This window comes from Apus apus, chromosome Z (assembly GCF_020740795.1).
Source record: "Apus apus isolate bApuApu2 chromosome Z, bApuApu2.pri.cur, whole genome shotgun sequence".
Classification (NCBI taxonomy): domain Eukaryota; kingdom Metazoa; phylum Chordata; class Aves; order Apodiformes; family Apodidae; genus Apus; species Apus apus.
The window spans coordinates 30,478,866-30,502,001 of NC_067312.1; the positions used below are offsets into that span (position 1 = coordinate 30,478,866).

General features: G+C 37.3%; 1 protein-coding gene across 6 annotated transcripts in view; it reads left to right on the forward strand.

Annotated features, from left to right (window-relative positions):
* KDM4C (lysine demethylase 4C) overlaps positions 1-23,136 on the forward strand; it is a 272,401-nt gene that overhangs the window by 139,173 nt on the left and 110,092 nt on the right. For all 6 annotated transcript variants that reach the window (XM_051642757.1, XM_051642760.1, XM_051642762.1 and 3 more), the window contains exons 13-15: positions 15,333-15,514; positions 16,364-16,580; positions 17,563-17,639. In XM_051642757.1, the coding sequence (XP_051498717.1) occupies positions 15,333-15,514; positions 16,364-16,580; positions 17,563-17,639 (476 nt within the window). The remainder of the gene's footprint in view (positions 1-15,332; positions 15,515-16,363; positions 16,581-17,562; positions 17,640-23,136) is intronic.

Here is a 23,136-nt window from a genome sequence, read left to right on the forward strand (position 1 = left end):
ATGTATTTAAGCAAGGATTATATATGATATTATATGGTTAGATGATGACGTGGTGACACTGATTTGTTAATCTCAAGAATTCTGCTCTTCGTTTGCCGTTTTATAATGGTGTATGTAATGATGTACACTGTAGGCTGTATTTTTGTTATGAATGAAAATGTTTTCTCAGAATAATTCCAAGTAGCTATTACGCACTTGTCTGCTTACTGATTGAAGGAAGTAATTAAGAGTTTTATTGGACATGGCAGTTACTGGTATTTCTTAGCTGGAACTGAAGTTTGGTATTATTTTCATGTTTCTGTTTCTCATTGTTATTTGATTTATCAGCATTCTTGGGAGAAGTAGTCCTTGAATTTTGAACAACTATCTTGAGCCCCTTTACCATCTAGTACCATGTCCCATGGGATTTCCCCTAACAATTGCTTGAAGAAGCCAAGGTTGGCTGCAGAAGTCCAGGGTCCAGCTGGGTGTTCTGTTCCTCCCACACAGGATCCTGCATTCCACCATCTCATGATCATGTTTCTTTGTGGTTTGTTGATGTTAGATTTTCTTTTAACTCTTCCTGAAGTATTTCCCTATGTATGTTTGACTTCAGAATCTCCCTTACTATGATTGTTTTTGTGGAATTTAATGCCTAAAGGAATGAGCAATGAAAATAGTGGGAACTGGGGAGTCAATCCCAGATGTTACAGCTGAGGCTGCCCGTTTAGAAAAATAAGTGCAGCAGTACATTGTGAGGTGTATGTTACACTCAGAATACTAATAATTTTTATGTAATGAACTTTGATCTTATGTTCAGTGTGGTGTATTAGCTTGTAGTAATATTATTCTTTTGTATTTAATGCAGTTGTAGTTCTGCTCACTTAAGCAACAAAAAAGCAAATTCAGCAGAAGGAGAAAAAGCATACTGACTTTGGATGCACGTTAATTGGTCCCAGAGATTTCTTTCTAGCAATATTAGGACATGCAACATTAGAAACTGTTTTTAGATCCAAGTCAACTAAAATTTCCCATTGCTCTAAACTGAACTCTGTATTGGTTTCTTTGTACATGGTTTTTAGTGTTTTAAATAGGATTAGGAAGTTCAAAGTAATTCTGCTTTTGTTCCTTTGTAAAGATAATGAAACAGAGAAAACTACTGTGAATCAAGAGTGGCTTGGACAAGAGTTTGATTAGTGAAAAATCATTAGTTTTACAGCTATAGTTTTCCTTCTGCTATGACATAAAATAAAGCTGCTTTGGTATGTATGTTTGCTCTCTGCATCCTCTTGAGATGTGCTTGAGCTGATAGTAGTAGTCAAGCCACATAGGGCATGCTCAGTAGTATCATAAATAGGTTAAGCATACTGAAATAGGAGAAAATTTCACTTGTAGAGGCAATTTGATTCTTTTTCTTCAGGGCTTAAGATGCCAGATTCTGCTTGGAGATTCTTATTTATTTCAGAAATAAATGTTAACACTTTTTAATAGTATTATTTAGGGAACAGAGAAGAATTGTTAACCAGTATATAGACATGTTTATTTTTGCCACATCAGTGTTACAATTTGCAGTATTGCTTTCACTCCCATACTGTATTGATCTGATTTTTCAGTGGATTTTTACTTCTTTAAAAATGCTTTGCCTCCTGTGTGAGTATGAGTTATTAGATTATATATTTACATTTTTCATACTTTATTAACTAGTAATGGAAGAGACTAACACTTATCTACCACTTGCAATTGTGTCACTATCCTAGGAAAAGGTGTTTTCTCTGCTTTCCTCTGGTCATTACTTTCCTTCTGTGTTTAAATTGAATTTTCAGTATTTGTTTATCATAATTAATGAAAAGTTTTAGCACTTGCGTAGTATATCACAGAATGAATAGTCATGGTTGGAAGGGACCTCTGAGATCAGTGAGTTCAACCATAAAAAAACAAAACAAAACTAAAATAAGAAAAATTCCCAAAAAACAAAACCCCAAACCAAAATACCACACACGCACAACCTACAACCTCAGCCACTAGCCCTGAAGTTCCACATCTACACATTTCTTGAATACATGCAGGGATGGTGACTCCACCACCTCCTTGGGCAGGCTGTTCCAATGTCTGCTCACTCTTTCAGTAGAGAAATTCTTCCTTATGTCCAATCTAAATGTCCCCTGGCGCAGCTTCAGGCCATTTCCTCTTGTCCTGTCATTATTCACTTGAGAGAAGAGGCCAACACCCACCTCCCTACAACCTCCTTTCAGTAGTGGTACAGAGCGATGGGGTCCTTTCCCCAGCCTCCTTTTCTTCTAACTAAACAATCCCAGTTCCCTCAGCCTCTCCTCATAGGGCTTATTCTCCAGACCCTTCACCAGCCTTGTTGCTCTCCTCTGGACCTGCTCCAGCACCTCAATATCGTTCTTGTAGTGAGGGGCCCAGAACTGCACACAGTACTTGAGGTGTGGCCTCCCCAGTGCTGAGTACAGGGGCATGATCACCTCTCTCCTCCTGCTGGCCACACTCTTCCTGATGCAGGCCAGGATAGGGTTGGCCTAACTGGCCACCTGGGCACACTGCTGGCTCATGTTAAACTGGGCTGTCAACCAGTGCCTCCAGGTCCCTCTCTGCTGGGCAGTGACTCCAGCCACTCCTCTCCCCAAGCCTGTAGTGTTGTTTCCTGAGGTTGTTGTGACCGAAATGCAGGACCTGCCTCTTGGCCTTGTTGAACCTCATACAACAAGCCTTGGCACATCAATCCAGCCTATCCAGGTCCCTCTGTAGAGCCTTCCTACCCTCTGGAGGTTGACACTCCCACCCAATTTGGTCTCATCTGTAGGCTTACTGAGGGTGCACTCTATCCTCTCATCCAGATAACTGATAAAGAAGTTGAGGAAGACTGGTCCCAAAAGTGGGCTCAGAGGGACACCACTGGTGACCAGCCACCAACTAGATTTTACCCCATTTACATCTCTCTGGGAACGACCATTGAGTCAGTTTTTTACCCAGTGAAGAGTACTTTGGTCTATGCCATGGTTCACCAGCTTCTCCAGGAGAATGCTGTGGGTGACAGTGTCAACGGCCTCACCAGAGTCTATGTAGGCAACATCCACAGCCTTTCCCTCATCCAAAACGCAGGTCACATGGTCATAGAAAGAGATCAGGTTGGTCAAGCAAGACCTCCCTTTCATAAACCCATGCTGGCTGGCCGTGATGCCTTGACTGCCCTACACTTGCCGTGTAAGCTCACTCAAGATGAGCCTCTCCATGATTTTTCCTAGTATCAAGGTCAGGCTGACAGGCCTGCAGTTCCCCAGATCCTTCTTCTTGCCCTTCTTGTAGATGGGCATCAGGATATGGTATCCTGAAGACTAAAAAGAACTTTGCAAAATTATGGTTGAATCTTTAGCAGGTACTTAGAAAAGGAAGGTGTTGAAAGATCAACTTGTTACGTTTTGAGGGGGCATAGGCTAATTTGATGTTAGTAATACAAGGACCTAGGGAGAGGGTGTTGTTTAGGACCCTGAGTGATCCAGGGGGATCCCTTCTATTTTCTGCCATACCCTAAAACAGCCAGAAGCGTGGGAAAGTCCACCCCTTCCTTCTTCCTTCCTCCCCTTGCTGATCTGTGGAGGTCTTGGCAAGAGGCTTCTGCTCTTTGTCCTCAGCTTGTCCGAAACTCGACAGGACCTTACTCCACTGGGTGCTGGGAAGAGCCCCGAACACCTTTTCCCAAGTTGGGTCTGCCAACAGGGACTTTCAGACACATCAGCGACCACTGAAATCCAGCTTTGTATATACTTGTATATTTTTCATAATTATCCCATGTATTTCAGTCACTTCCCTGTCTTATTAAGTCTCTTTTCCTTATTCCCCTTTGATCTTTCCCTGAGAGGGTGGGGAGGAATAACTGAGAGCAATTCTGTTCTCTGGGTTTTGGGTTGCGCTGACTACTAAATGGATCTGTAAGCTTTTTCTCAATGTCCAGTACTGTAGTCAGGATTGTGAGCTAGCAGCTCTTCTTCAGAAATGACAGGAAGTGGTGACTTTGATTATTGCCACTACTGGTTCTTGTCCTTTGACATCTTTCACAAGCAGCTCTTAGCTGCCTTAGAGTGGACAGTACAAATTCTAAGACCTAAGCATAGCCATTATCTTGATTCAAGAGGAGAGTACAAATTAATTTCTCTAACATTTATGTCTCATATTCTGGGCAATGGTATATGTAGTGATCATTAAGAGTCATTGGCCGCTAGGTGAACCTTACAACTCTAATTGTGCAGCTCTCTTAGCTTTAAAATGTAACATCTTACCTCTTAAAGGAGTGGAAAGAACTACAGTTTTAGATATAGAGGCATTTACAATTTCTCATTATCAAGTGTATAAAAATGAAGATGGTGTTCCTACTGAATTAATGCCGCCTCTCAGTAGCCATCACAAGGGTGGCGGTGGAGTTAGTAAGCAAAGTGATTATGACATTTGACATAGAGACAGACTAGCAACAAGACAAAAGGGCATGGCCTCAAGCTGCTCCAGGGGAGGATTATGTTGGATATTAAGAAGTACTTCCTCACGGAGAGGGTGATTAGACATTGAAATGGACTTTCCAGGGAAGTGGTGGAGGCCCTATCCCTGGAGATGTTCAAGGAAAGGCTGGATGTGGCGCTTAGTGCCATGTTCTAGCCAGTGTGGTGGTATTAGGTAATAGACTGGACTTGATGAAGAAATTGATCCTTGAGGGAGGTTGAATACAATTATTGTATAGTGTAAAAAGTGTTTATGGGTTATTTTTAATAGGAATTTGTACAGGAACTGTAGCCTGAAGCTAATAAATTTTAATTCTAATCCAGAAACTGATTTGTCATGTGAATTTGGACCTGTGATTGAATCTTTCCTTTTTTCATCTTCCATACGTAATTTATGAGGATAAGTAACTACTTGAGGCCTTGGTTCAGTGAAGAACTTCAGCACAATCTTAACTGTAAGCATTCAAGTTTCCTGGTTCCTCAAAATTTCACTTGGGTTTTTGCCCAGAGGCGCTAATGCTGTAATTGTGTATTGACATAGGTTAGTTTTGTGTTGTCTGAGAGATACAAAGTAGCCAGAAAATATGTTTTCTTCACCTGGCACCTGTGGTTTTCTGTCCAGTGAAGAAAAATGGGAGGTTGTTGGTGAATTGGCTCTGTAATCTTTCTAAAGCACTCCAGCTGCTTTAAATACTTTGTGTAGTACTCAGCAGTATAGTCAATGAAGATAAATTTTAATTTCAGGAGTAAGGAATAAGTACCAAATAATTCTGTCATAACTCAGTGACCATTTGTATTAATGTTGTCTGAACACTCTATTTTTACACTTTCTGACAGATACACATACTGACAAGTAGGTTGGACAAGTATTGTAGAGTGTTCCAGAAAATAATCAGTGCTGTTAGCATGTGTATTTCATTGAATACTTTACAATACACTTATTTTCTGGACATCATATGTACTACATACTGGGATAAATATATACATGATCAGACTTTCAGGTTTAAGTAATCCTTAATTATGTGAAATAAATGTAAATTGAAAACGCATTCTACATTTGGAGTTGATGTCTCTTGAAACTGTATGGCAAACTATGTTGTTTCATTAGTGCATCAGTGAGAATGTGTGTGGATGGCTATAGCAGTTCCTAAAAATTCCAATCTAATTTTAGGTAGTCACCAAACCTTTTAGCAAATTGAATTGGAAAGCAAAGTAAAAAAAAAATTAAGAATTATGTGGGGGGAGTGTGGAATGGAGAAAGCAGCTGGTAATAAGTCTTTAATGATGTTGTGAATTAAAGCTTTTCAAGAGAGCAAATATGTGCCAGTCTTCAGCTTGTAGTCTGTTCTTGTAATGGTTTTGCACTGACAGCTATATTTTTTGCTGATAGACTATGCCATAAATTCTAGCAAGTTTTCGTTTGTTCCCATTTCAATTTGATAAGATGTCTTTTTGAACAAAATTATAAATACAGTGGCTATTCTTTAAACTTCCACAATGTAAAGATGAACGAAATTACTGGATTTGCTATAATGTACACATATATAAAAATGGAAATTGTAACACCAATATGCTACATATATTTCATGTTGGCAGTTCTTACAGATACAAGAACCTCTCCCTTTCTGTGGTCTCATGTCCACATTTAAACACAGTTGCTTCACTAGGGGGTCACGTTTGAGCTTGGATTTTGGACATGAGTATATGTATTTCTGGAGTCTCGACGTGGTTCATGTTTTTTAGAATCAGTAAGAATTTGTAGCTTGTGCTTCAGCTTAGGTAACCAAAACTAGTAGGCATCTTTGAGAATTTGAGCCTTAACTAGTAGGGCTCAGTTTTTCATTCCATATTCACAAAAAATCCGTGCAGCTATTTAGGAACTTTAATGGATGAAAGATCAATATTTACCCTTTACATTTATCAGGTACTTTTTATGGCCCACTGTTTGAAGAATGATTTTGTTGCAAGAGTTATTAAGAAAAATAAATTGGTAGTTTAAAGAATATCAACACTGTAGTCCTGTAAGACTAGTTTTACAATTATGTAAATGTAAACTGGTTTTCTACACTATGAGTCCTCAGATCTTTCTCAAAGTTATTTAATCAGCAGCATTGCAATGTAAATCAAATAGATTTTAGTTACGTTGCCATTTTCTAGAGAAAAAATTTGGGGTCCAGTAGAGTCTGACAGAGTCATTTTAGATATTCCACATATGAAAAATTCAGTGCATAACAGAAACTTACTTAAAGTCAGTTAATTTACATGGGATTTTGATTTAGCAGAATGATATGGTGTGCACTCAAATCACGATACAACTATAAACTACGTTTAAGAGCGTGTAACAATTGCAATATCTATTTCAGTCATAATACAAATGTGGATTTTATTACTGGTGTGTAGTAGCATGCTCACTGTCTTGATACTGGGTATTTCCAGTCTCACAGAAACAGTATGTGGGTTGCAACCTGTTCAGGCCCATTGCTTTCTTTAGTTGTTTGTTTTTTGCCATCAGAGCAAATACTTTCATTATACTTTATTCTCATGTGTCATGTGAATCATCATCCTGAAAAGGCTCAGTAATCAAGCCAATTATCTTTCCTTGTCCTTGATATGTATGGTGGCTATCACTCGAATGTGGTCTATTTCAGTAGACTATAATAAATGATCCCTATGTGTATGGGCATCATATATGATTTGAAGCTGCAACTTTGAGTCTAATAACTTATTCTGATTCTCTGTGTACATTGCTTATGCATTATGTTATCTTTTATAACTGATTCTCTTTCTTGTTCTAGCATGCTATGTGTCCATTTCTTATCTTCTAACTTCTGCACTACTACTGACAAGTAAATAACCTGCAAAGCTCTGCTTTTCTCTCTTTACTTCAACATGTTAGAACCTCTCAGTTTTTCAAATTCATTCTTCATGTCAATGGGATCAGTGTTTTGATCTGGTAGCCATGAAAGATTCTGGTTATGGATTTCCTATCTCTTCTTCTGTAAGTTACTGGTGAGATTTTTCCAGCCTTTGCTAGTATTTATTCTGTCTCCTCTTTTAAATGGTAGTGATCCTGTCTGTAGCAATTCTTATAATTACCTGCTCGTAATCACAATGCAGGTTTTCTGTACTGCATTCTTATTTGTGACTAACACCAAATCAAAAAGCATTTTTTTGCCAAAGTAATCATTACTGCTTTAATGGGTACTGCTCACTCTTGGTAATACCCGGCCAACTATGCCACTTAGTGTCAGAGTATAATGAACTCTGACCAGGTTCTTTTAGATATTCCACATGTGGAGGGTTTGATGAATAACTGGAAAATTTCTTATTTGAATTTAGTGGAAGTAGTGTGGGATTTTAATATAGCAGAGTGATACAGCAATGCACTTAAATCACAATGGAAGTACGAATTACATTTAGCACAGTATAGCAATTGTAATACACAGTTCAATCACAATACAAGTGCAAATTACATTTAGAAGAGTGCAGCGATTGGAATGCACCATTCCATCACAAAGCAAACATGAATTTCATTACAGGATTCTAATGATATGCTCAAGAAAAATCAGGAGTATCCCAGTATCTAAATGCATCTTTCAGTTCTGTCCATTTTTTTTTTTAACTCGCGATTTTTCCTAGCTCCAGAGTTCATTTTCAGTATCAGTCTTTATGTACAATATTGAAGAGGACTGAAGTGTTAATTGATAGTTCAGCAATTAGAGTCTCTGAACCAAAAATGTATACCTACCAGACAGTACTGTTACTGTACAGTACCCTACAATAAATTAAATTTCTTGTACAATGCAAGAAATTAAAAAGTTTACATTTTCATATTTTGCTATGAAATACATGCTTTTGTTGCTGAGGAAAAGAAACACATTTTCTGTAACTGAGTTTGCTTATATACTGCAGGAACAGTGAAGTTTTGAAGTTGCAAGTCTTTTTCACTAACTTACTAACTGATTTTTTTTTCTTTTCTTTTTTTCTTTTTTTCTTTTTTTTTAATTATTATAATTTCCTCCAGGACATTTGAAACCATAGATAATGCCTCCCAGGGCAGAGATTATGTTCAGCTACCTGAAAAATAACAGATGCTGCTATGCTCTTCATAGCAGAGAATGCTGCTGTACAAAGCCAGGAAACATCAGTGGAATGTAACCCCAAGCAGCAAAATCACTGTTGAGATTGGCAAAAGCAAATTGTACTGTATTAGTGTCTATGGCTTTTCACATCTGCTGGGTTAAATCAGCAAATACTGGCAACAGCCCATTCTGCAAATGGCCCAAATGTTTTCCATCTGAGAATCTGAGTTTAACTTTGTAAGCAAAAAATGTTCAAAGCAATAGTACTGAGTGTTGGAGGAAGCTTGCCACAAATCATTAAACCAATAACATTTGTGAAAACATTTTTCATTCAATTACCTACTTGGAAGGCAGCACAGTAACTGTTTATAAGTACTTTCTTATAGCAGGATTTTCCTTTGTAACAAAATGGATTCTGGGCTGTAACTTTCTTTTTGACTCAACAGTCTGTTTTAATGAGTTGTTCCACTTTTCTTAACTTTGTAAAGGGATACAAATGCGTATAAATAAAGGCATAAATGAGAAGCTTTATATCTGAAATTGCATTACATATATTAATTAATTCTATATGAATGTTATATTCCGGTACAAATATGATAGTAGGAAATAATATGAAATTTGGCATTGAAGTATCAGTACCACAATGGCTGAATTATTCTATGATGCCATAAGGTTTATAACAACTATTATGCATTTATTTTAAGTTATTAATTGCCTCATAAGTGTTTCTGCTTTTCTTTGGGATAAGAAGAGCGCTTCCTCTATTCCCTTAGGAAAAAAAAAAAAAATTAACCTCATTATGCATTGTATCTGGTAAAATAATTTTACAACAAAGCATTACATTTGCAGTGAAGTAAAAAGACTCTGGTGGTTCCTGAAAAGTTAAGATCTGTGGACACTGCTAGGGGTGGGGCTAAGGAGAGATTTTTAAATGCATAGGAATATCTTGCATTGTTAAACTACCCTTTAATACTTTTTTGCGGACTGATATTGATATGTTTTAGACTTCAGCATGAAGTTACAGCCAGAAATGCAACAGAAGTTTCAGGAGACAGGCTTCATTCACATTAAAGTTTTATAAAAATGTGCATACTGACAAACTTGCATGATATGCTCCCTTGGGAGTCTTGTAAGAGGCAGAAATGTCACTCATTGGGTGAAGGTCACACTACATAGTTCTCACCAAAGCATACAAAGATCAGTGATATATTTAATGATGTATCCATAAGATGTTTCAATCCAAGTAGGATATATTGTTAAAGTCTATCCAGTGAAGGGTCTTTGAATTTGATTTAAAGGTGTGCTTCAGCTTTGAAAGTTTGCGTCTTGTCCAGGAAATTTCTGGCTGCTTTAAACTGTAATGCTGAACACACTAGCAGAACTCAAGTAATTCTTTTTACTTTTCTAAAGAACTGAATTCTCTGTTCCTTGTGCCACACTCCAGTGCTCTCTGACCCAGTTCTTTTAGATGTCCTATGTGAAAAATATTTAAGATTCAATACCAAATTTACTGGAAGATCCTTAATATTACACAGGATTTTGCATTAGCAGAATGATATAACAATGTACTGAAATTACAATACAGGCACAAGGGAGGAATGGGGTAATACAGTTGAATCACAATGTGATTGCCATTATTGATCTATATATGTTCATTGTCACAGTGCTGGTTGTCACCATTTGCTGGGAAGGAATATGTGGGCTGAAGTTGGCTCAAACCTGTTGACCTCTTCAAAGTTCTTTTTGTTCAATGTTCAGTTTTTATATTCTATGTTGGACTGAGCCATATACCCACTTCCCATTTTCTGGTCTGGCTGGCTCAGGAAGACCTTCTCAATCTTCTGATTAACTTGGGGAAAAACATTTATAGTACCAGCTGATCCATTCAGCTAGTACACCTATTTGTCTAAAACAGAGACCACACTCTGTTCTCCTTTTACTTTGAGATAAATTAGTCTTCCTGTGCAACAGCTGTGGGCTGTCATTCCCAAAGTTCTTCCTGAGATTTAGAAACACAGAGTTTTGTAAGTCCTCTGAGTCATCTTCAGTTTCAGGTATTTATTGATAAGTCACATGCATGGAACACTGAAGTGTTAATTAGAGGAACAGTGCCCTGATTTACATACAAAAGATACCTCCAACATCAAGAAAGTTTTCAGGAGAATGCTAGTGTCTTTTAGACAGAACAAAGGAGTGTCTGCTTAATAACAGATCCTCTTCTACATATGGGCTGCCTAAGATTTCTTCTTTGGCCCTAGAAAATAGTAATTAAGCATGGATTTCCTCATAAGTTGTTTAAAGATAAAATCACCTTGGTTTTTTTTTGTTGTAGTTGTTTCTTTCTCTGGCATCAGGGGATTCTTGAAACTGAATGATAATTTCACAATTGTTTCCATTGAGTAACATATCCTTGTTAATGAACGAAATCTTAAAAGGCCCCTTTGGCTTGTACATATTACATGAGGGTGATGTGAAAATTAATTTTCAGTTGCAAAGATAGGGGCTGGTTTGAAATTACGAGTTTAACTTACAGTGTTTACAGCCATGTTTTGAACTTTATAAAGATGAGAGGTTGCACAAGTTCTGTGATATTTAATTTTGTTTCCTGATTCTGATTGATCTGCCTTAGCTATGATTTTCTGGGGTCATGTCTATGTAGATGTTTCCAATGGTGCAAGTACCAGCCCTTATTTTTCTTTCCTACACAGTTCTGATTTTTTAATTAATCTTTTTATTAATTTAGTTTAATTGAATTTTTACATGGTGCAAGGTGTTGTGTAGTCAGTTCTTCTTGATGTTAAAATGGTTCATTTTAGTGTAGGTTATTTAAATTTTTATTTTTATTAAATATAGTTCCATGTCACCTTCCAGATAGTAAAGTCTTCATGTGCTAACCAGAGGATTTTCATTTTTGCAGTTAAAGAAACCCTCTACTGTATTTTTACAGTTACAGAATTTTAATGCATCCTGAGAAAGTGTGCTTGATCATCCTTCTCATAGTTTTACTTCAGTGCAGGGAGTGAGCACATAAATAGTTAGCTTCTGAGCATGTTGTCTTATCTACTGAAGTTGTGTGGAGACAAATGGTCTCAGGAAAAGAGTGAGAAAGTGAATCAGGTAATTATAGTTCTATTGCATTATTAAGGCCATTGGCAGTTACTCCTAGAGCCAGGCCAGTTAATTTGAAGAAGGTTTCACTGAATAATGGCTCATATAATGGACTGTTGTTGGTTGGCAGCATTGCATAAATGACTGTTCTTCTAAGTGACTGTCACTAATAAGTGACTGTTGCTCTACCAGAACTGAGACAACATTCCCAGGCTCTTTCAGAAAACTGCCAATATATAGGCTTTTTATGGTCATAGTGCTTCATAACTCATTATATACTGGTCTTGTAAAGTAGCTGTGTAATTTTTGGATGAATCTTTCTCACTGTGTGAACTGATCCTACTCCATGGTTTTTGCAGGTCTTGAGTACTGGGAAATGGCACTGATGGTAGTTGAAGTAGTAACTATACCTGCTTAGGACAGGGGAGCTTCTGAGACTTTTCACTCAGTATGGACACCACAAATTATTCTCCATTATTAGTCTGAGAATCCTCAGTTTAGGTGGATTTTCAGTGAAGACAACTGGAAGTTGCAGTTGCCTTGTGCCCTTTACATCATTGCATAGATGCAGACAAAGTACTGAGCACTTCTGTACTTCTTACAGATGTATCTGCTCAAAAAACACTGATCTCAGGTGAGGCACCTGAATGTCTGCCTTGAAACGACACACACCAATGTCAGTCAGAAAAGTAAATTCATTTTAGGCTAAGTCACTGAATTATCTTCAGTTATGTAGCAAATAATGAAAGGAGTCATTAAAAAGAGTAAGAAGAAGTGAGAAGTACTTCATAAATAGAAAAAAAAATAATTCTACAAAAGCTACAAATTAATTCTACAAAAGTATTTGTTACATCAAGTGATTTTATAATCTGTGCCATCTCTCAAACAGTTTGAGAGTTTTTATTTCAGTTACCCGTTTTGGATAACCAGATACTCAGTTTTTATTACACAGAGTCACAGAATATTAGGGCTTGGAAGGGACCTCAAAAGATCATCTAGTCCAAACCCCTTGCCAGAGCAGGGTCACCTAGAGCCTGGCTCCATCCTCCCTTAACTTATTTGTAAACATTGATGAGGTCACCCCTCAGTCTCCTCCAGGCTAAAGAGACCCAACTCCCTCAGCCTTTCCTCGTAAGGGAGGTGTTCCACTGCCTTCATCATCTTTGTGGCTCTGTGCTGGACTCTTTCAAGCAGTTCCCTGTCCTTCTGAAACTGAGGGGCCCAGAACTGGACACAATATTCCAGATGTGGCCTCACCAAGGCAGAATAGAGGGGGAGGAGAACCTCCCTTGACCTGGTTTCTTTGTCAGGCACAATCCAGCCCTGAATTCCCTGTGAGGTCACTCCTGTAATGCAAATATTTAAAACAAGGGCAGAATAAGCTCCTGAAAGAAAATAATGTCAGAGAAGATTTCAGAAAATAAGTTAGCAAAGATTAAGCCACTTGTGACACCATTGTGTACAGGAAAATTTAAATAGATAGAACTAAAGCATAGATTTCAGAGCTATTTATTTTACAGTTTTGGAAACCTGCACACAATAGAAGAAACCTACTGGACAGAATGTTTAAAAATAACAGCTTAGTTAAGCTTATAGCTTAAAAATAAGTAATTCAGAAAACTATAAAAAGTGATGCTGGCATTTTGTATTTTCTTCTGTTCCATGTTTTCAGCTGTTTCTTCACTGATACTCTCTTACAAGCTATGTTATTCACCATAAAGCTCTCCTGCTGAACACTGACTTGATGACAGTTTATTTGCAAATTATTTTTTTTCCTTCTACCTGGATTAATTGCAAGTGTTTATTGAATTAATACTTGTTCTCTTTGGACAAAACTATAAGAAATGAAATAAAATTCAAGTGCAGGATATATAAATTTATACATTTGGCTTGCTTGCAGACAAAAAAAGATTAATCTGTATTTTATTCAACACTGAAAAAAATGCTATCATCTTTACATGCTTTTGTATCAATGTGTGACAATTTATCATAGAGGGCGACCTGAGCCTTCACTTTTTTGTGAAGTCAATGGAGGCAGTCATGGGCTGAAGGAATGTGATGATTCAGCTTAGTGTACTTCATTAAACATTACTCTGTTGTTGAAATTTTTACTTCTGAAATAATTTTTCTTAAATATATAATTAGAAAAGAACTGTATGTTACAGACCTATTTTTGCTATCTGAAAGTTCTGTTCAATAACTTTCCACATTTTCCTTCCCACAGTCACATAATTTTAATTATTCTAGTTGACACCTACATGCCTTTTCATTGATCACGAAAGATTTCATAGGCACTGTCCATTTGAATCAACAGAACTGCAGACCTCCTTATTCATCAGAGTGGTGTATAAAGACCCAATTCAGAAAAATACACTTAACATGTCCTGTCTATACTGCTTTCCTTTCCAGAATAAAAAAAACATTTCCCTTCTTATTATCTGTATATTTCACAGCTGGCAAAGTCACTAGGTTGATTGTAAGATACCTTCAGGTTTGCAGCCAGCTCAAACTCATAATTAGGCTGAAATCCTGGTGTTAACAACTGGATCATGAATAATTATGCTGTTGATTTCACTGGGGTAAGGGTTTTACACCCAGTCCCTTTTTCAGAGCTTTCCCTTTTCTGTAGTTTTCTCAATAGCAAATTATTACATTTTTAGATTATTCTTATTGAATAAGCTATTTCTTTTTGAGTTTCAGTCAGAATTTATTCCCCAACTTCTCTAGAGGCTTTTAATTTCATAAAGTCACCTTTATGGAGTCCTAGACAGAAATGGGGCTAATAAGTAAACCAAACTTTTACAACATCCAGAACAGAGAACTGATACTACCAAATAATTTTTCCCATAGTGTAGTCCTGTCTACACGTCCAACTGTGTCTTAGATCTGATTGTTCCCCATTACTCCCTGGCCATAACATCTGTCTGGTTTTGCCTTTGAAAAATGAGTGTCAGTTTGTGTAAAGAGTTTAGGGCAGAGTGCGTGGAGGGGTGGGGGGTAGAGGTTGGAGGAATTAAGGAATAGGCTAGTGAGATGTCATGTTGTAGATATGAATACAGATTGTAAACAGTAGAGCTAGTGACATACTTTCTTATGCGCTGTGTGGCACAGTCAGCTCATGACACCTGTGAAAGCACTTTTTTTGTGGTCTTGTCCTGATGAACAATTCTGTTAGACTTCTGCAGTTACATGGACATGTTGGAGCTAGCCAGGGGAGGGCCACAAAGATGATCAGAAAGCTGGAGTACCTCTCCTATAAAGAGAGGCTGAGAAAGTTGGGGTTGTTTGGTCTGGAGAAGAGAAGGCTCATGGGGAGACTTTATAGCAGCCTCCCAGCACCCGAAAGTGGCCTACAAGTAAGCTGATGAGGGACTTTTTACAAGGACGTGTAGCAACAGGACAAAGGGGAATGGTTTTAAGCTGAAACAAAGTAGATCCAGATTAGATATTTGGAAGAAAGTTTTTCCTGTGAGGATGGTGAGACATTGGACCAAGTAACCTAGGGAAGTTGTGGATGGCCCATCCCTTGAAGTGTTTAAGATTGTATTCACACAGCATTCCTTCATCTTCCTTGTTGGCATGCTTAGCAAAATTGTTGTTTGTCTTCATTCCAGGATTGCAGTGTAACCAAGTGTTGTTTTTTTTCTTTAAGAGCTGCCTGACACTACTCTGATTGAAGAGGAAGTTCAAGAGACGGAGACATGGGCCAGGCCTCTGGTCTACCTTTGGCAGACTAGAGTACCCAGTTTCAATGCTGAAAAAGAATATAATGCAGCTTGCGCAAAAAAGGAACCACACTGTGCCGTTTGCACTCTTCTCATGCCATACTACAAGGTAAGCAAGAGTCTAACAGCTCAGTCTTTGTGTGAAGCATGAAATAGCTGCCACTTACTTCCAGTAAATTAGACTAGGATAAGCTTATGCATTTGATTTGTATGAGAAGTAAATAAACTCACAATTGTTTAAATTAAGCTGCATTCACTTGTGTCTATCTTTGGTTACAGACAATGTATGCCTTCTGCTAGGGTGTATGTAAGATTGATGTCAAGTGTATGTGTGCTTGCCCTTAAAGTTACACTTTTGGAGGTGGTGAATCCACATAGATTTGTGTGTTTTCACTATTTTCTTATATGTCCATATTCAAAGGCTTTTTATCAGAGCCTCTTCTATGTCTTCTTCCCACAATGTTGAAAAAGTAACTGTTTTCACAGTACTTGGGCCTTCTTGGGAACAATAGTCCTATAAAAACAGTCTAATGCAGAGCACTGTTTGATACTGGCTTCTGGAATTCCTGTGTCAAATGTCAGCTAAAATGCTGTCATAAAACTATGGTATTAATTCTGAAGCTGTTAAACTTGAAACTCCTCAGCATGGGAACTAGGAAGAAAATTCATATTTCACTGGACCAAAAGGGCTCGAAGGGAGGCAGAGTATCACTGAACACAGCTGCAGTAACACTAGTTTGCAGGCTGTGTGCAATGCTAGATTTCACACTTACTTGAATGATCAGGGAAGTATAGAATGACTGTGATAGACACATAGAAACAGCACATATTCTTGCAAAGCTCTTACATTTTTAATGCAATAGCTGGGAGGGGAGAATTCATTTCATCATTGTCAAAAGCAAGAATAAGACAGACTCTCCTTTCTTTTACTTAAATATAAATTTTGTTTATTTTCTAGCCAGACAATCATGATGAAGAAAGTCCTACTTTTGGGGAAGCAAACTCAGCAGAAACATTGATGGATGAAAATGAAAAGACTAAACCTCTTATTCCAGAGATGTGTTTTATTTATAGTGAAGAAAACACTGAAAACTATCCATCAAATGCCTTTATCGAAGAAGATGGGACAAGTCTTCTAATTTCCTGTACAAAGTGTTGTGTACGGGTTCATGCAAGTAAATAAACTAATTGTTTAGTTTGCAGAAAGTGATCTCAAATTTTGTTTTATTGATAAATAATAACTAGGATTTTAGTCTGTCTTTAAAAGTACTTGAAGAACATTTCCATATGTAATGCTTCAATCACAGAATTTTTTTAAAAACTATGTTTTCATTTACTTGTTAATGATTGTTGTGAAAATAGTGAAGAGTTAACTTTTCTGTAAACTTTCAATAATCACAAACTTCTGATTCTGGTTTCAATTCTGAGCTGTTTAATTCCTCTTTTACTTCTGATATTTTCAAACATTGTATGATGTTAGTATGTCCTTATTAGTAGTCAACGTGAAATCATGCTGAATTTGAGGATTGTGAATATTGCTATTGACTTTAGGAATGCAATAATTTCCTTCACCTTGCAATCCTTTTATTTCAAAAGTGACTGCTGAATGCATGGATTTTTCTGCAGTATCGTCCACAGACACTAGGAATTGAATAGTTAACTGTAAGAAGTCCATGTGAAATTCTTACATGGAAGTGCAGTATAATTGTATAGAATAAATGTCAGTACATTAATTAGAAGTGTTCATTTTTTAATGCAGGAGAATTGATGATAATGATATTGCACTGATAGAAAATAAGAAATTCCCTGGGGCTTGATTTCTTTGGGCTTTAGGGATTTTGGTCTTGTTGCTTTGATTTTTTGTTTGATTTGGTGAATTGGTTTGTGGTTGCTTTGCTGGATTTTTTATTTTATTTTTTTTATTTTTTATTTGCTGGGGTTTTTTTGTTTGGCTGGGTGTTTTTGTTTTTTGTTGTTTTTTTTTTAACCTGTGTCTAGTCTATTTATTTCATCGAGTATAGAATTAACAGTAAGCCTAGACTGGAAAGTCTCCTTGGTCACAATAGATGTTTTACTAGTGTTTATATGGAGTTGAATTGTATGGCATGGTGGATAGAAAGGCAGGATATATTAATCAGTACAGCTCTTCTATTCTAGGTTGCTACGGTGTTCCTTCTCATGAAATCCATAGTGAATGGTTGTGTTCTCGATGCAGAAAAGAAGCCTGGACTGCTGTAAGTTTCACACATTGCTTTGTTCTCTAACACATAAGAGATTAAGGGGAGGGAAAAAAAAAAAGCCAGAGGCACGATTGCATGTGGAATGTAGTCTGTGTTTTTTGTCTGAACAGACACTTCCTGGAGAAAATGCAATTAGATTCCACTGTAAAATATAATAGGATTTTAATAGACAGAGTACTCAAGAAAATGACTGGCTAACAGAATATCGTTGTGTCTAAGAATGGTTCAAGGAAACTGAAATTTTAAATACATATAGGAGAGAGAAAAAATGATATTTCCTCTAAATATTTTAGGCACTTTGGTGTGTACGTATGGGCAGCTGGAGAACAGAGAAATGGAAAGAAAATAATAAATTACAGTCAAGAATGAAATTGTTCTTTTAAAACATGTAAGGTTCACTGTGCTGTATTAACAGAAAAACGTTTCTATTGTGAAGTTCCTAAATACCTATTATTTTATTTTTTTAAAAGTATAAAATAATTTTATACAGCAAGGAATTAATAGACAAGCACCTAGTAATTCATAGAACCCATAAAAATATACTCATTTTCAAGAAGCAGTTTAAAATTTTGCTTTCCACCAATTTATCAGTTTCCCTGCTAAGTCATCTAGTATTTGTTTTTCTTATCAGTTTGAGGAAATGTGATGATACATTTTGATGGCAACATAGCTTTTCTTCATTCCGTTGTTGAATTAAAAGCAGATATTTTAGGTGCCTTAAAAATATAAATTCTTAAATGAAATAGTAAAATTTTTAGACATGTTGAAAAAGAAATGAGCATTCAAACTACAGGAAAGTGCAGTGTCTCTTTATCAAACATCACGTCTTGCAGTTATGTCACCTGTAAGGAATCCGCAGTTGTAGCATTAGCAAACTGAAAGTAACATTAGATATAAACAATTTGATTTTTCTTTTGTGCACTGTCAACATTTTAAGGTTCTTTTGTGAATGCTAAGAGGAAATGAAATGAAATGAAACGAAACGAAATGAAATTAAATTAAATGTAATTGAATTGAATTGGAACTGGTATTTATAATCCAGATATTGCATAATCTGAGGAAAACAAAAGGAAAAATGTGACTTAGAACTACTCATAACAAAAATATGGCCCAGATCGAACGTTCAGTCCTGTGTTCCCTCAATGAGTAGATATTAAAATACTCATTGAATTAATTTCTGTTTCTGTAGTGTGTTCTCATTTTAGTAGGAAAGGTATTCTTACTAGTTAAAATCCAATTTTCATATTTTTTTGGTAACTAGAAAACCTTGTTTGGTTCCTTACCAAACAGTTATGAGTTTTGGATGTCCTTAAATACTTTTTTGACTATGGTTCTAGAATCAGGGTGAGGTTGGGGGAAGAAGCATAAATCTGTTCTAGCAAGTGAGATATTGCCATTAACTTAGGAGCTAATCATAAGTTAAACAGGGTTAGAAAGTCCCATTGCTCTAATAAAAAACTTTTGTTAATTTATTTTCAGGAGAGCTATGTTTTACGGAGAACATTCTTATTCATAAAATACTGTGTGTGGCAGCAATAGGACTGAATCAGATGTTTTTGTTGAAAGCACTAAAAATTTAGAACACTGCCTTGGAATCTGATGTTAACGACAATATAACAGTAACATATTTGAGGGGAAATTTGGAGAGAGTCTTTGTCTTTTGATGATAGTTCATTTTTTTAAAAAATCATGTCACTGAAAAACAGTAAAAAAAATCAGGTCTTATAATTTGTTAATGCTGCACTGTAGAAAGGATTCTAAAATTTTTCTAGGGTTTTAAGTTTATTTTACATGTCTTCTTGAACTGAAGAAGAGGACATTCAGGTAATACAACAGTAGGTGAAAGAGAAGATCTGAAGTATATGACGGGCTTGACTCATGTTCACTATGGGCCAATAAAGGGGGAACTGTGTAATATAATAGAAAAAGGAAATTGTTGGGGAGAACACTAAAGCTTAACTCGACTGGGATTCTTCTTTGACAAACTTTTAGGGAAAAAAGTTGCATCCAAGGCCAGGATTAATTTGAGAATAATTATGCACTTTTTACTGAATAGGTTTAGTTTTATTCTGTTATGATGCATTAGGTACCTGATAAAAAGGAAGAGCTGATTTTTTAGGGGAAGTACTTTTTGACCAAAAATACGAGGAGATGAGATGAAGTAGTTGAAGAGATACCAAAACGTAAAGCAAAGAACTGAATGTAAATCTTATGTGAAGAGGTTTTAGTATTGGATTTTTGTAAAAGCACTCTCTGGGTACTAGAGAGTAGACTCAATACTGATTACTGGAATTTTATGTGTTAGGCAACAAGAAGTCGATAGGAGTGAAATGGAGCTCCATTTTCACTGTGCAAAGGCTAGATAGATAGTATGTGCTGCCCATTTTGTCAATTTATATAAGCTTTAGCTATTATGTATTTAATGGAATAGTGATTTGTATTTTTATTGAATACCATACCTTTAAGTAGTTAATGCTGACAGCTTTGTCTTTCTGTAGCTCTGATTTGGTGACCTGAGCAAAATGAACTTAGGCCCCAAGAGAGGTCTTCATTTGGTTCAGTTTGTGGAACAAAATTCACATTCTGAATGGCCTAAGTTGTCATTTTGTTGAGAAGTGTTAATGAAGTGTTGATGATCGAATAGACCTCACTAGTATTAAACTTACTTACAACCTGTCCTGTATAGTCTGCTATCTTGTAGTTTTTGTTATTAAATGTCTTTCACATGTCAATGTGAGCTGTTCATTGTGAGCTGAAAAATGTGAAAGTGACAGATAGTAGGCATCTGCTACACGGTTAAATAGCAAAAATCCAACAGTTTCACTGACGTGACTTATGTTCTGCTAGTTACTCATACTTGAATGATACCACATTCACTTTTTCCTTTTTAATACTAGAGTCTTTCAAAACTTTTGAAATGCTGAAGCAATCTCAGAACTATTAAAGATTATCTCTGAGAGTTTGCAGAGCTTAGGTGAGGTGCCAGCAGCCTGGAAAACTTAATGGTGCTTTTTATAAAGGCAGGAAATGGATGACCCAAAGAATTATATGCCAGTCAACCTATCTTGGATTCCAGAAGAAATACTGAACAAAAGATGAATCTATCAATTTCTAAACACCTAGACAATAACAGAGTACAAAAAGATATGTATTTAAGAGCAACTAATTTTTTTTGCTGTGACATCTCATGCGAATAAAGAATAAGAAAAATACTTTGTGCATCCGTTCACAGGCCTTTGATAGTGTTTTGAATGCAAGCAACAGAAGAGATATGATGTAAGCCAATAGCTGCCAAACATGCAGAAATATGGCTTTGCTTTCAACCCTCAGTATCTCAAGTCTCCAGAGCCATCACTCTTACTGGACTCTTGTAATCACTAAGAGAGTGATTACATTACGTGCATCATTTACTGATTACTTTTCATATCCTTATGGAACATACATGGAAATCTAAATTGGTCTGCTTCTGGTTGTTTAAGGTGCTTGAACAGGAGGTAGGAGAGTACATTGCATGTGAACCTACCATGGCATTAAAATTACAGAATACTCAAGGGTTTTTTCAAAACTGTCAGGTGTGTTTTGGATATTATTATTTTATTCACTTCTTTCAATGAAGTGAAAGAATAAATAAGAAGCATTCCTGATGCATTTTCTGTAAGAGCCTTGGGCATTTTGTATGCTGAGGTTTACTAATTTGGGTTAAGATTACTCTTTTGGATGGATCAAATTACTGTTTTGGATTGGATCCTACTGTTTTGTTGGACAATAGTAATGTTACTATGTTGAAGGAATGGTGTAAAATATTCTGAATGGAATTCAACAGAGATGGGTACAATAATTAGAGAGGAGTTGTTAGTTATGGGCAGAGAAGGTGAGAGTGTCTACCTAAGCAGTAGCTCCTGCTGCCAACTGTGGTAGTGACCACTCTGGTCCCAAACTTAACATAAGTCAACAGATTAAACAAATCACAGAATCACGGATGTTAGGGGCTGGAAAGGACCTTTGGATGTCATCTAGTCCCACCCTCCTGCTAAAGCAGGTTCATCTAGAGCATATGACACAGGTTCATGTCCAGGTGGCTTTTGAGTATATCCAGAGAAGGAGACCCACAGCTTCTCTGAGCAGCCTGTGCCAGTGCTCTGTAATCTGCAGAGTGAAAAAGTTTTTCCTCATGTTCAGATGAGAGACACCACTGAAAAGCATCTGTCTCCATCCTCTTGATACCTGCCCTTTTGATATTTGTAAGCTTTGATAAGATCCCCTCTCAGTCTTTTCCAGGCTTTATTCTTCCCAAGTGGTCAGTCCCTTTGTCCATATTTTGTAAACTTCTTTCTCCCATTTGAGTTTTTCCAGAAGCTCCTTGGCTGTCCATGCAGGTCTCCTGCCTGATTTACTTGATTTCTTACTCATCAGGGTGCACCATTTTTGAGCTTGGACGAAGTGGTGTTTGAATATTAGCTCTCTTGGATGCCCCTACCTTTTAGAGCCCTAATCTATGGGATTCCTCCAAGCAGATCTTTGAAGAGACTGGAGCTCTCCTGAAGACCAGGGTTGCAATCCTACTTACTGCCCTGCTTCTTCCATGCAGGATCCTGAACTCCACCATCTCATGGTCACTGCAGCTAAAGCTGCTACCAGTCTTCACATCCCTAACCATTTCTTCTTTGTTAGTACAAGATCCAGGAGCACATCTCTCCTTCCTGGCTCCTCCACCATCTGTGGCACAAAGTTATCATCAATGCTCTGCAGGAAACTCCTGGACAGTGCATGTCTAGCTTTGTTGCTTTTCTAGCAAATATCAGGGTCTTTGAAGTCCCCCATGAGAACCAAGTCCTGTGGTCTTGAGGCTACTTTAAGCTCTCTGTGGATGGCCTGTAATAAACACCCACAGCAGTGCCACCCATATTAGCCCGCCCCTTAATTCTAACCCATAAGTTCTTGACTCGTTTTCTTCATCCACCCCTAGGCAGAGCTCAATAAATTCCATTTGCTCTCTCACATAAAGAGCAACTCCACCACCTTGCCTTGCTGGCCTGTCTTTCCTAAGAAGTATGTAGCATCCATTACAGCATTTGCTTTACTCGAGCTACCCCACCATGTCTCTGTAACTGCAGTGAGATCCTGGCCCTGTGACAGCCACAGATCTCTATTTCTTCCTGTTTATTCCCCATACTGCATGTGCTGATGGTCTTCAGGCATTGCAGAGAGATAATCGAGCATGCAGGTTTCCCTGGAGGGGGGCAAAAGGATCCACCATGGGCACCCCGGAGGTGTTTGGCCTTCTGGTTCTCATCTTGAAAGGCAGCTAAGGAAGATTTGTCACAGCTGTGGTTGGCCTGGCTTATTCTCCAGTTGAGTGTGATGGCACAAGCATTGCCATTTTGGACCCTGCCCCCTGAGTTTTTCAGTTTATAGCTGGCCTCACCACATTAGGCAGCGTGCTGTTAAAGATTTCCTTGCCTCTTCTAGACAGGTGGATTCCATCCCTCCC